Genomic DNA, 13,284 nt, shown 5'->3' with positions numbered 1-13,284 from the left:
TTTGGATGGTACTTTGTGATGTAGAAGATAGATCATTTATTTATTAGTTGATTTATATAGACTCTACTTATTTAATTGGTTAAGTTCATTTAAATTAATCAATTAATTTTAATAGTTCATTCTTTAGTCTATAAAATACGAATCGGAGGATCCGCCTGCTATATAGCTAATGATTTTTTAAAAAAACATAGGTATTATGTACAAAATGGTTGTATGTATACAAAGTGAATAGGTGAGAGGGTTTAAATTGAAATCAATGCGCCTTTTAGAAATTCTGAAATTTGGGTGCGCTTTGTGAATAAAATCAAATCGTACTTTGAAAATTGCCGAAAATACAATGGTCGGACTCACTTTTTCATTTTGGCCCATAACTTATGAGACACAAGAATGCTAAAAGGAGTTGTCCCATCAGCCATAATTGCCACCAGAAGTAGAATAATTCATCTCATCTCTTCTTCCAGGACCACTGGAGTCGCCTGACGTCCGTTTTCCATCATTATCTTCTGCTGGGGTGTCAGGTGCTCCTTCCTCCTGCTTGTGCTTCTCGCCTGCTCCAGGTACAACTGGAACGCCATCGCAAGCATTTCAAAGAACCCAGCGAGCTCAGAGCTCTGGCATAGCCATGGATCTCCCCCACTCCGTCGAGAACGACCATGAGAGGAAGAGGAAGCAGGAGGAGGACAACTCCCAGTCCCTAAACCTTCGTAACCTCTCTAAGCTCATGCTTCCACCTCTCGGCGTCTCAAGCTACAACCAAAACCAGAATGACCGTCCAGGGAGGATCATTTTGCCTATGGACACCAGATACAGGTCAGTTTTTGAGCTTCCGACTCATTTGATCTACGGAACATACATCTCAGTGACACAAAAGTAATGTGTATAGGTGCTGGGAGACGTTCATGGTCGTGATGGTGGCCTACTCTGCGTGGGTGTACCCATTCGAGATCGCCTTCATGAATGCCACACCCAAGGGCGGCCTCTTCATCGCTGACAGCATCATCGATGTCTTCTTCGCCACCGACATCATCCTTACCTTCTTCTTGGCGTACATCGATTCCAGGACGCAGATCCTTGTTCGTGATCGAAGGAAAATTGCCGTCAGGTATGTTTACACCACATCGAACGCCCATAAATTACAATAGTTTATCTTTCAGTCTCCTGCGATACTTGTTTCTGAGAAGCATGTAATTCAAAAGATGAGATTATAGAAGTTTACTTTGAACAGTCTAGGAATTAACAACATTAAAAAGCTTGTAAATAGTATTGGCCATTTCACAAGCAATTGTCACAATAATGGTAGATGGCCCTTGACCTCAGAATTTAAGCGTCCAAGGACCCAGCTAGGAATCTTTCTTCATGTTTTTTCAGTGCAAATTTGGTTGTGCACAAAATATGGAAGAATGCCACTAATAAAATATGTGGTTATGGAGCAAGGATTTCTAGCAACTTCTTCACAATGAAAGGTGACATATGTGGACATCTCTGGACAATTCATTTAATCTTCGTGCCATCAGCATCACACATAGTGGTCTCCTATTTTCTGAACGTCAGTGTTTTATTCAGAGGGACCACATGCATTATTGTTTTAGAAAACTAGATGGCTCAGGTGGAGAGATGCCACACGGTTCATCAACTGGATGAGTCTCCACTTGGTCTCTTAGGAGAAAGACACCAGACTTCCTGAAAAAAAAAACTTTTAGCTAAGGTAAACAGGGGAATGGAGAGTTTTATGTAGAACCCTCCTATCCAATCTCCTATTTCTTCAATCTCTTGTTGGCAAGCAACGTTATCAGTGCTAGGACTTGGGATCACACGGTGCTCCAACTCAATCAATTTTCCCTTTGGAATAAAGAAGTGAGGCATTCTTGACAAAGCATAAGCTTTAGAGCCTTGTGTAATCCAAATGGTTATAGTCCTTTTAGTGGAACTATCCAATGATTAGTCTCGGCAAAATCCAATCAACTGACAATTGAGATGAAGAGCCTATATCCTGCACTATCTCTTTTAACTGTCATACTTTTTGTCATCATGTGAGAACGGGGAAGTGTTAGAATCAAAATGAAGATTGTATAAACTTAATTAAATTTCTGTTGACGAAGGAAAAGTAAAAATTGAGTTGCAAACCAGAGATAAGTTGAAGTTTAGAGTTCTAAAGAAAAACATTGATTTTTTTTAATGTGGGTTGTTTTGATCCTTCTAACCACAAGGGTACAACTAGTGATGCCCCTCCTATTGAAGTGATAATGCATAGGCATATTGTTGGTCCTTTGAACTTTGATCAACAAAAGAAAGCATTAAAGTAAGAGGAGAGAAAATTAGTTTTAATAAAAGTTATAGACAATGTTCATTATTCCTAGTGCTAGGGTAGGAACCTTAAATTCACACCCATTAATAATTTCTTGAACCATGTTGTCGGCACCATCGAAATTTATCATTTTTGTCATAAGATGCAAAACAGATTTAGTATTGTAGAGAGTCAACAAAAAGAACATGCTTCTTATTCCTTCTACTTTCTCCTCTCAATTTAACAACAATTGATTCAATGATAACATGCGGAATTTGTTGTTCCGCCCATTGCTCAACATTGGCACCATGGGTTGTTGCGATCCTATGGCGTCCTCCGCGGGGGTGTCATGATCCCATGGCGACCTCCACGGGAGTGCCACTATCCCACATTTTTAAAATTATTTTAATATTTAGGTTGAAAATTTTATTTTTAAAAATATTTTTAATTAATGTATTTTATGTTTAAAAAATTGAAATTATATCGACACGATATGATACCGAAATCATATCATTCGAAATTTTAAACCATGGATTCTTCCCTGTAGTGATAGTGAGTGATTCCTTCTTGACAGTCAATTGTAACAAGCAATTTCTCTAGCAATTTTATGACACTGAGAGATTCATGATCCTTCCGTGCTGGTGTTTTTTTTTTTTAAATAATTCTCATTCTTCATTACCACCTCCTCTTCAGTATGACTAACACCGTCGTTAACATCAGCTAAATAACACTAATAATATCTAATGGTGGTTAAGGAGCAAAACTTTAGCTTCGAATGACTATAAATAACATGCTAAATAAATAAGAAATAAAATGAAATCATTTTATCCATTGTGCTTGAGCCTTGCCCACCTTGCATGATGTATGTGTACGCATATTTCTTTAATTTAAAGTCCATGAATAGTCACACTCAATTGAAAGACCCAAGGACTCAGTGAAAGATTATTGTAGAAAAGTTGTGTAAGTTCTCAAATTTGGGATGAAAGGATTGAGAAGACCTATTTGTTTTTTCCCTCCATTTAAAATTTGAATTCCATTCATTTCAAACATGGGATTTTCCTCAAAGATTTCCCATAATTCCCTAGACAATAGAAAAGTTTCAAAATATAATTAATTGAATATGTTGCTCAAAGTATACTATGTTGTTGGCATGGTTTGAAATTTTAGTTGTGCCTAGGTTTCAATCTCTAATTAGACAATATTAGTATTGTAGTATGCTATGTTGATTTGGTTTTTGACTTATTTACTTATAAATATAATTATTGATAATTTGCTACTGATTATAATTGAACATCTCTAATAGTTAAAAGTAAATTATTTTCTTATTATTTATTTTTAATAAAAATTACTTAGAATTGGTTTGCCTTTAATTATTTGTGTCTACTAATACTTTAGTTTATTATTTACTTATAACCATTATCATTGATAATTTATTAATGATTACAAGATACATAAACAATTTACTTAAACATATATATGCCTAGAATAAAACATATCACACCGTAACTTGAAATTATTTACTTGTAATTATAATTACTTATTATTTTTTTACTTCTAATTATAATTATCAACTAATAATTTAATTAATTATTCACTTATAATCATAATGTTGATAATTTATTGATAATTAGAAGTAAAGAATTGTCAGTAAATAAATAATTTAGAATTATTTACTTATAACATAGTATAAATATAACTGTAAATAATTCTAAGATTATACATAATTATATCCTTATAACTTGTAACCTAGTTTTAAGCAAGATTTGGAACTTCAACCCGTGCCGAGGTTTTGGTCTTAGACAGAAATGATATGGTTTTGGTATCGTATCATGCTGTGCTGATATAGTTTCGGTATTTTTTATTTATACATAATAATTATAAGATAAATATGTTTATGGTGTATATAAAAATAAGTTGTATATTGATTTTGTATAAGTTCTTAATTATTGAATAACTTAGTATTGTTAGAAAAAAATAATTAAATGTAGTTTTCTTTAAATAATTGGTCTATCAATAACTCAAATTAAAATTGATCTATCTATAATAATAATAATAATAATAATAATAATAATAATAAATTAATAGAAAGCTATTACTTTATATATAATAATTATATAAATTAAGTATTTATTCATTTAATTAATTATTAATTAAATAATATATATTTTAAATAGTAAAAAAATATCAAGTAAAAAAATAAAATAATAAAAAATTATCAGATTTATTAGAATTTTTTTAGATTTTTAATTTTTTTTAGAATTTTTAAAGATTTTTTTAAAAAAATTTAGAATTTTTTAAAATTTTTAAATGGAATTTAAAATAATACAATAATAAAAAAAATATTAGAATATAAATCGGAATTATTATATTTTTAAAATTTTTAAATGAAATTTAAAGCATTAAAAAATAAATTTCAGAATATTAATTAATAAAATTTATTTTAATTTTAAATATTTTTTTATATTTTTTATTATGATAATTTAATTAGGGTTTATAAAAGTATGTTCGAAATATCACACATACTTCCGGATGCTTTCGACGTCGTTGGAGGCGTCCCGCGATGCCTTCGCCCTCACAGGAGGCTGCCCGTGACGCCTTCGGCGCCGAAGGCGTTGTGGGATGCTTCCAGCACTGCCGGAGGCGTCCCGTGACTCCTCCAGCCGCCTATGCAAATTCGAGATGGGAACGCTTCCGGTGCCAGTTTCGCTCGGTGGAACGGTAAAAACCATCCGTGTCGAGTGGCATGAAACGACATTTCATTCTATGGTGTTTAGTTATATAAATAATTAATAGATTATACGATGATTGTTATAAGTTTATAAAAAAGTTAATCTATGATAGACGACTAGTTCTTTGATCTATTATAAGTTTATAATATATATTAATCTTTTTACCCCTGTCCTTGACGTGGACACCCATTTGTGACTCAAGATGATGGACTCACAATGCTCCTATGTTAGCATTTAGATCAGCCGTGATGACATCTAGATCAGCAACAAATTATAGCTAAAGTGAAGGGCACCTTACCTAAGTCCTTTGAGCCCCCACCTAGCCAATTCCATTACCTAAGTCCTTTATGCTAGGTTTACTTGGGAGAGTGAAAATCAAAACTAAGGAAAAGTTTCCGGTGAAAAAGTTTCCGTTGTTTACTTCAATAAAATTTTAAGAGGGAAGAGAAATACAATCCATCAACGGATCACCTCAAATTCGACAAAAAGTAACGGATGGGAAAAAAAGACATATGCATACTTTTTAACCTACAAAATTACACCATATATCTAAAAAATGACGCATGTACCCTTTTTCAGTTATAAAAATTACATAGTATGTATTCACCTTCCTCAATCAAGGTAAACAAGCACACAGAGGAAGAGATTTTTTTTCTTTTCCATTCTCTTCCCATGCCCCTAGGTTTATTTCATCCATCCATCGTCCACTCCTTCAAATAAACAGAGTATTAAGCCCCACCTAGCAAATTCCATTGTGAGTTGATGAAATGAAACCTTCTTTGCTTCCACTTACTTCAAATTCCTTAATCTCCACTGTATGCTTTTCTTCTCACCCTTGATGATAGAATGGAACAATATGTTTTCAATCATAGTGGTCAACAACCTATCATATGAAAGTGTAATTATTCATAGCATAATGCAAAATTTAATTTGCACCTACAACTATATATTTTCTACGAGTTTCTGGCTTTATTTGGAAATGTCAAGAAACTACTCAAGTTTCCTTGGTGGGTTACGATCCCATCTTCTAGATGCCAACCTTGATTAAGGTCAATAAGTTGGTAGAGGGACAATTAAATAGATATTCACTACCAATTGTATTCCTAGGCTCGTTCAATCAATAACTTTTGTTGGACACATCTAATGTGAATCATAATCTTTGTTGTTTAGATTTTATGAACCTTAACTGAGGCTAATGAGTTCATATATCTAATCAAGGCAAACTGGCATCAATGGTCATTTTTGATCTATGACACGAAAATAAACATATTAGACTAATGCTAATAAATCACATAAACAAGACACCACGCCAGACACCCATTTGTAGTCATGTCTATTAAAGTTAATTCGAATTTGATATTTGCACGAGAGATTTCTTTTGTAAAATTATCTTATCAAATCTCACATGTAACTCATATGTGAAGAAGCATAAATCTTTTATGCATCATCCGTAAGCGACTGGTTGAGTTTGACAAAATGCTTTTGTATAAACTCTTTCATATCAAAAGAAATGTGATTCCATATCAACTCTTGAATGATTGAATTAGAGTGATTCCATTCTATCCCCACTTTACATCTGGATTGATTGGTCAAACCCCAATTAGCCCTGTGGTCTTGCACCAATATGACCCAATGAACCCAGTCCAATAGTTTGGTTTACTTGGCTATAAACTGTAGTGGATCTCTAACCTTCAGCCTTGTCTAATGAGCCAACTACCTCTGTCCATTAAACCCTTATGTCTTGGACCAACATGACCCAATGAGCTCATCCCAATAGTTTGGTTAGTTTACCTGATCATAAACTGCAGTGAATCTCTAATCTTGATAAGTCAGCCTAGTCTAATGAGCTGACTCGATCCATTGGTGAGAAAACCTAATGGCTAACTCAGGCTTGTTCACTAACATGGGTTGCACGTGTCTTGTATGGTGTGCATGGCACATGTGGCTCCAACAGTATGCACCGGTAGCGGATGCTGCCATTGTTGACATTAGTGATCCCACAATTCAACATAGTGTTAGTCCCTTTGCATGGCACCTAGAGCAGCAAGTATTTATAACCAACGCAGTGTGTGTAGCCTTGCATAGGACGCACGACTAATATTGACAACATAAGGAATTGTGAGTCACGCATGCAGTCCCATAAGTAATTGTGACCTTATTGGTAGCTAGGCACAATTCACATAGTTTCCATGAGGGATCACTATCCTTGTTGACAACCAAGCGCAATGCATGCTGTCTTGCAAGGGATTGTGGCCTCTTTTGGCAGCCAGCTGCAGTGCACTCATTTTGGACAACAATAACGACTAGATGTCATGCAGTTATGCTAGGATTGGTTAGATTTTCCACAAAATAGTCTTCATTCTCCAACCTTGGATGGATGATGGTGGCTAATCAGGCTGTGCCTCTGTACGTCCAACATAGTTAAAAGAAACATAAGGTGGGCTGAGCCAATCCAGGCTTGCCGCCACACCTTTATTCTATTATGACTTGTTAATCCTTATGTTATTCATGCAATGTGTGTGTTATGACTTGTTACAATAATAAGACAACATCTCACTTTACAAAAGCAAGGTATAAATAATAATCATAGGTTCAACAAGCACATTTTATATTAGCACAAAGGATTAATAGGACTAACTCACACTTAATTTATATAGTTATTTTTCATCCTATGTTCCAGTTTTGATTGTTATAATAACAAGACAACTTCTCACTTTACAAAAGAAAAGGAATAATTAAAAATTATGTACATTCAATAAGCAGATGGAATATTAGCACAAAGGATTTGCAGTTAACCTTAATTCATTAACACAACTGAGGACGTTTAGAGTGTACATAGTCTAGATCAATTTTGTAAGAGAATAGACACACCTATGTTTTCTTCTATATTTTGACCTCTTTTCTCAATTACGTTTGCTTGACTGTAATATCATCCCAATCATATACGATAAGCCTAAGTGAAGGGTTCTGGGTTATATGACCTCCATGATTGCATCTACAAGTAATATTTAGTTCTGTTAAGTTTAATCTTTTTCCTTTTTTTTTCAAGTCTATTAGTTAAATTTACACGCATTCCAATTTACGAACATCATAACATTTTAAACTTGGGAAAGCAATGAAATTAGAATGTGACAGTGGAAAAACCATGGATTATATAGCCAATGCAAAGGAAAAGTCTCATGAAATTTGTCCTTAAATAAACTTAAACTAGAAAAAATCTATGAGCAGTTATTCACTCCATAAGTAGATCCTCCTCTCCAACAAGCTTTTATGATCATGCATAAGCCCCTAGGGCGTAGCGCAGACGGTGGACGCATGACATCTCTGGCGTTATGGCTAGAGGTCGATTCTCAGAAACTGACGACTTGAGGTTTGCCCCACCATGCGCCTAACGCCTGTGTACTTGCATTTATCTCCCTCCATATCCATGGGGCCGACACTAGGAGAACCGTTAAAGTAACAAATTTATTTATTATTTTATGATCATGCATAAGAAGTAACATGCCTTTTACAAACAACACAAAGCCTTGAGAAATCTTTACTGTGTGGCAAAAAGATGATAACTAAACCATATAAATAAGATTGGAAATGTAAATCTGATTTCTATCTTAAATGCAATTTCATTAGTAGTCATCACAATTTCCTCCTCCAGGTACTTGTCAACATGGTTCATCATGGATTTGGCATCAACGATTCCTTTTGCGGGCTTGGGCTACCTAATAACAGGCAGAGTCAAAGCAGGAGTCTCTTACAGTCTATTGGGAATGTTTAGGCTTTGGCGACTTAGGAAGGTGAAGCAATTTTTTACAAGGTGATAGCAATTGAGAAATGTATATGCAATCAATCATGGGGAAATTTTACAAAGTTTAAAAGTTCATTAATTTTGTTGATGGGGCCACTGCAGACTTGAAAAAGACATCAGGTTCAGCTATTTCTGGATAAGATGTGCTAGACTCCTATTTGTAAGTAAATCTTCCTCATTTCTTCCGTAGGATTATCAATAACACATCATGAAGAAACAAAATCCATTGAAGCTGGAATTCCTATACCTGGAAACTTGATGCACTGATAGAAGTCAGCAAACAACACCTACAATGAAAAAAACAATAGGTTTCTGTATAAATTAATTGCATATTAAATCTGATGTTTAGTAATGAATGTAAAATCCTATTATTTTACACTACATTTGGTTCACGTGATGAAAAATTAATAATTTTAAAATAGTTATTCATAGAAAATTCGATAAGAGTAGGAATAAATATTCTTTAGTTTGGTTTATGGATTAACATTTCAATATATCAACATATCGGAATAAGTATTTCTGGTTTGACTCAATGACTAAATTTTGTCTCAACAATCAAAATTCATCATGAATAGTTTTTCTATTCCTGCAAACCAAATAGGCAGTTGATGCAAGATGCATCAAACTAATGAAGGTTGAAGTTGGTTAAACTAAACATTGGAAATGATATTATAGATAATCAGTTTTTCTTTTATCCAAGTTGTACTTCAAAAATTGAAGGTGACTAACATTGTTGATGCAGGTTACCTTTTTCCTAGTACACTGTGCTGGATGCCTCTATTATTTGCTTGCTGATCGTTACCCACATCAAGGGAAGACATGGATTGGTTCAGTGATGCCAAACTTCAGGGAAGATGATCTGGGGATGCGATACATTGCTTCCATTTACTGGTCCATATCAACAATGACGACAGTTGGATATGGTGATCTCCATGCAGTTAATACAAGAGAAATGATCTTTAATATATTCTATATGCTTTGTAATCTTGGCCTCACGGCCTACTTGATTGGAAATATGACCAACTTGGTTGTTGAAGGAACTCGGCGCACAATGGAATTTGTAAGAATACTTTAATTTCCACAATTTTTATATTTTTATAGTTGCATAAAATTTTCACATTAAATTTTCTTATTGTCAACCATCAAGAATCACTACTTTAGTGAGATTATGTTGTTTGTTATCCTGCCAATAATTGGCTTACAACTATCTCAAGAACTGATTGGAGTTGTTTTTGCAGAGAAACAGCATTCAGGTTGCATCTAACTTTGTATGCAGAAACCATTTACCACCGCGTCTAAGAGAGCAGATATTGGCTTACATGTGCCTTAGATTCAAAGCAGAGACCTTAAACCAACAACATCTGATGGACCAGTTACCGAAATCAATATGCAAAAATATTTGTCAGCACCTCTTCCTGCCAACTGTTAAGGAAGTGTATCTCTTTAAAGGTGTCTCAAGGGAAACACTGCTATTCCTGGTGATTCTACCAATGCTTGTTCTAAGCTCAGTTGAGGCTTTGTCTTAACACTCTGGAGTATTTGTCTCATGATTTGTTCGAACTTTCTTGTTTAGGTAACTAACATGAAAGCCGAGTATCTTCCACCTAGAGAGGATGTCATCATGCAGAATGAGGCACCAGAAGACGTATATATTATTGTATCAGGTGAAGTTGAAATTGTTTATTCAGATAATGAGACAGACCAAGTTGTAGGAGGGCTCAGGACAGGTGATATTTTTGGAGAAATTAGTGCTCTCAGTAATAGGCCTCAAAGCTTTACATTCCGCACTAGAACATTATCTCAACTACTGAGGTTAAAGCAAAACACCTTACAAGAAGTCCTACAAACTAAACAAGCTGATGGCATTGTTATCATGAAGAATTTTCTTAAGGTAATGTGTTTTATTCCTGATAAACTGAGTAAGATACATATTACACAACTAGCAATTTCAAGGAAATTAACCAGATATTTCATAATGTTAAAGCATCAAATAGAGTTGGAGGACACGAGTGATCTTGTGGGGGACACTGGAGAAAAAGATGGAGCTAATATACCATGCAGTCTCCTAACAGTGGCAGCTACTGGAAATAGTTCTTTGCTTAATAAACTCATGATAGCTGGAATGAACCCTGATGTCCGCGACTCTAGAGGAAGAACACCATTGGTAACATTTTAATTTTTATGGAATCATCTAATTTTGAGATGGATTTCTTATTTACTCGTTTTCTGTTTCATAGGAAGGGAGTTATTTCTCATAACAATCACAAAAAACCCAAACAAAAAAAAAAGCAGCACATTAGAGAGTGATTATAATGAGAATTTTCTAGAAGCATAGGAATAAACAATGTTTTGTTCATCTAAAACACACTTCATTAACAAGAAACGAATGGTTGCTTTAGTGCAACAGAAACATACTTCTAGGACTGTAGATGAATAGAATGCGATCTATGTTCAATTAGTGTGAAAAGTACAAAATAAATAAGATTGATTTTTTTTAAAAAAAACTTGATAAGCTAAACAATCTAGCTTAAGCTTGAACATGCACAAGTTAGTTTGGATCATTAACGTTTATGAGTAAAACTCATGAATAATTCATCGATAAACAACTGTCCAAGGTTCATTTATAATTTTGTTTCTATACATTTTTATTTTAATTTATAAAGAATATAGTACATGTATATATGTGACAGTATTGCTATTGTTTTAGTTATTTAAGATAGTCTACAGATTTGTAATTATCAAGGAAATTATGAGGAAATGAAGACTCCTGAACAAAAAAATAAAATAAAATCAAGTACAGTTAATATGGAGATAGGCTTGGGGCTCATTTATTTGTCTAACAGACAAGCTTGATCATGTATATGTAGAGTGCATAATTAATGATATATTGTCTCTTTAAAAATTGTGTTGGCTTTTTCAAGCCCTTTCCTTTTCCTGTTCATCCAAGAATAACAGTTTGCCTACCTTTTTGCTTAGCATATAGTAGCATCGAAAGGATATGAGGATTGTGTCCTAGTTCTACTCAGCCATGCTTGCAACATCCATGTACAAGGTGTTTGCCACAATTTTACATAGCTTTTATTTCATATCGTATTCTGATTCACCATTAACAGATGCGGAAGGAAATACTCCATTATGGAATGCCATCGTCGCAAAGCACCACAAAATTTTCAGTCTTTTGCACCAATGTGCATGTGTTTCCAATCCCTATACCAGCGGTGATCTTCTTTGCCTGGCAGCTAAAAGAAATGATCCTTCCACTATGAGGGAGCTGTTAAAACAGGGTCTAGACATAAACTCCATAAACCATGAAGGCTTCGCAGCTCTGCAAATAGCAATTGTTGAAAATCACGAAGAAATGTGTAGGCTCCTGATCATGAATGGGGCCAACAAAGAGAAACTAAATTCACATGGAAGTGGAGCAAGGGAAATAAACAAGGAAACGCTGGAAGAAATGAACCAGCAAAATCATGTAGGACATTCAACTACGTCAAATACAATGATCAAGAAAGAGAAGATGTCGAACATGCAAGAAAACAGATATGCCCCAAGGATTAGCACGTACAAGGGGCATCCGCTACTCAGAAATAGCAGTTCAGAATCTGGAAAGTTAATATTTCTGCCAAGCACCATGCAAGACCTCAGAGAAACAATTGGTATGCAAAAAATAACCCTACATTTTATGCATGCTCATAAAACTTATCTAGTTTAAATAATCAGGCTATGAGAAAAATAACAAGAGTTTCAGTTTTTACTAAAAAAATAAACTGTGTTGTTATGCACAATTTTTGAATGTTTTGTTTTCCTAACAGGCAAGAAGTTTGGTATTGATGCAAGAAACAAAATATTGATAACTGAAGATGGTGCAGAGGTAGAGACAATTGATGTCTTGAGAGATAATGATAAACTTTTCGTCGTTGAGGATGAAGAATTTATGCTCGTAGACAAGAAATTCAAAGATTTCTGTTCCCAATCAGATTCTGAAGCGGCCTAGGGGTCAGAGTGGCTCTAGAGATGTATGCAGTCAGTTACTTTGCAAAGTTTTTCAGTAAGCTTTGTAAACATATGAGCATAATGTGAGCAATCAAGGTAGCCAAAATCTTCACATGTCAATGTGGACGTTTGGAAGATAGTTGAATGTAATTTGCTGTACCTTATGAAGAGCATTGAGAAACACATCTTACTTTGTATTGTTCATGCAGCAAGGTTTTTCCGATGAGCAGAGTTAACTAACAATGTTTGGATGGGGTGAGGGAAGGTTCATTAACGGAAGGAGAAGGAAGGGAAAGGGAGGGAAAGTAAAGTATTTAACTTCCCCTCGTTTGGGAGGGAGAGAAGGTTCATTAATATAACATATGTTACTTTGTTTGGGAGGAAAGGAGAGAAAATGAAGGTTAAATAGATAAAATTATAAAAGTAATTTTATTTTTTAAATTAAATATTTTTTATAATATTAATATTTATTTTAT

General features: G+C 34.4%; 1 protein-coding gene across 1 annotated transcript; it reads left to right on the top strand.

Annotated features, from left to right (window-relative positions):
* Nucleotides 1-392: 392 nt before the first annotated feature.
* LOC122051104 (potassium channel AKT2-like) lies at nt 393-12,991 on the top strand. The gene is made up of 11 exons (XM_042612062.1): nt 393-810; nt 884-1,102; nt 8,666-8,824; nt 8,918-8,975; nt 9,558-9,875; nt 10,054-10,293; nt 10,389-10,706; nt 10,800-10,979; nt 11,792-11,867; nt 11,929-12,471; nt 12,628-12,991. Exons 1-11 carry the CDS (start codon nt 623-625, stop codon nt 12,807-12,809), a joined length of 2,481 nt encoding a protein of 826 aa, XP_042467996.1. The 5' UTR covers nt 393-622; the 3' UTR covers nt 12,810-12,991.
* The last annotated feature ends 293 nt before the right edge of the window (nt 12,992-13,284 follow it).

This window comes from Zingiber officinale, chromosome 3A (genome assembly GCF_018446385.1).
Source record: "Zingiber officinale cultivar Zhangliang chromosome 3A, Zo_v1.1, whole genome shotgun sequence".
NCBI lineage: Eukaryota > Viridiplantae > Streptophyta > Magnoliopsida > Zingiberales > Zingiberaceae > Zingiber > Zingiber officinale.
The sequence above is the reverse complement of the archived record's forward strand: the minus strand, read 5'-3'. Positions and strand labels throughout refer to the sequence as shown.

Excerpts from the sequence above, each read along its gene's own strand:
- LOC122051104 (XM_042612062.1), top strand. The coding sequence starts at position 623 with ATGGATCTCCCCCACTCCGTCGAGAACGACCATGAGAGGAAGAGGAAG. Across the intron at positions 10,980-11,791 it reads CTAGAGGAAGAACACCATTG|CATATAGTAGCATCGAAAGG; the intron begins GTAACATTTTAA and ends CTTTTTGCTTAG. Across the intron at positions 11,868-11,928 it reads TTGCAACATCCATGTACAAG|ATGCGGAAGGAAATACTCCA; the intron begins GTGTTTGCCACA and ends CACCATTAACAG.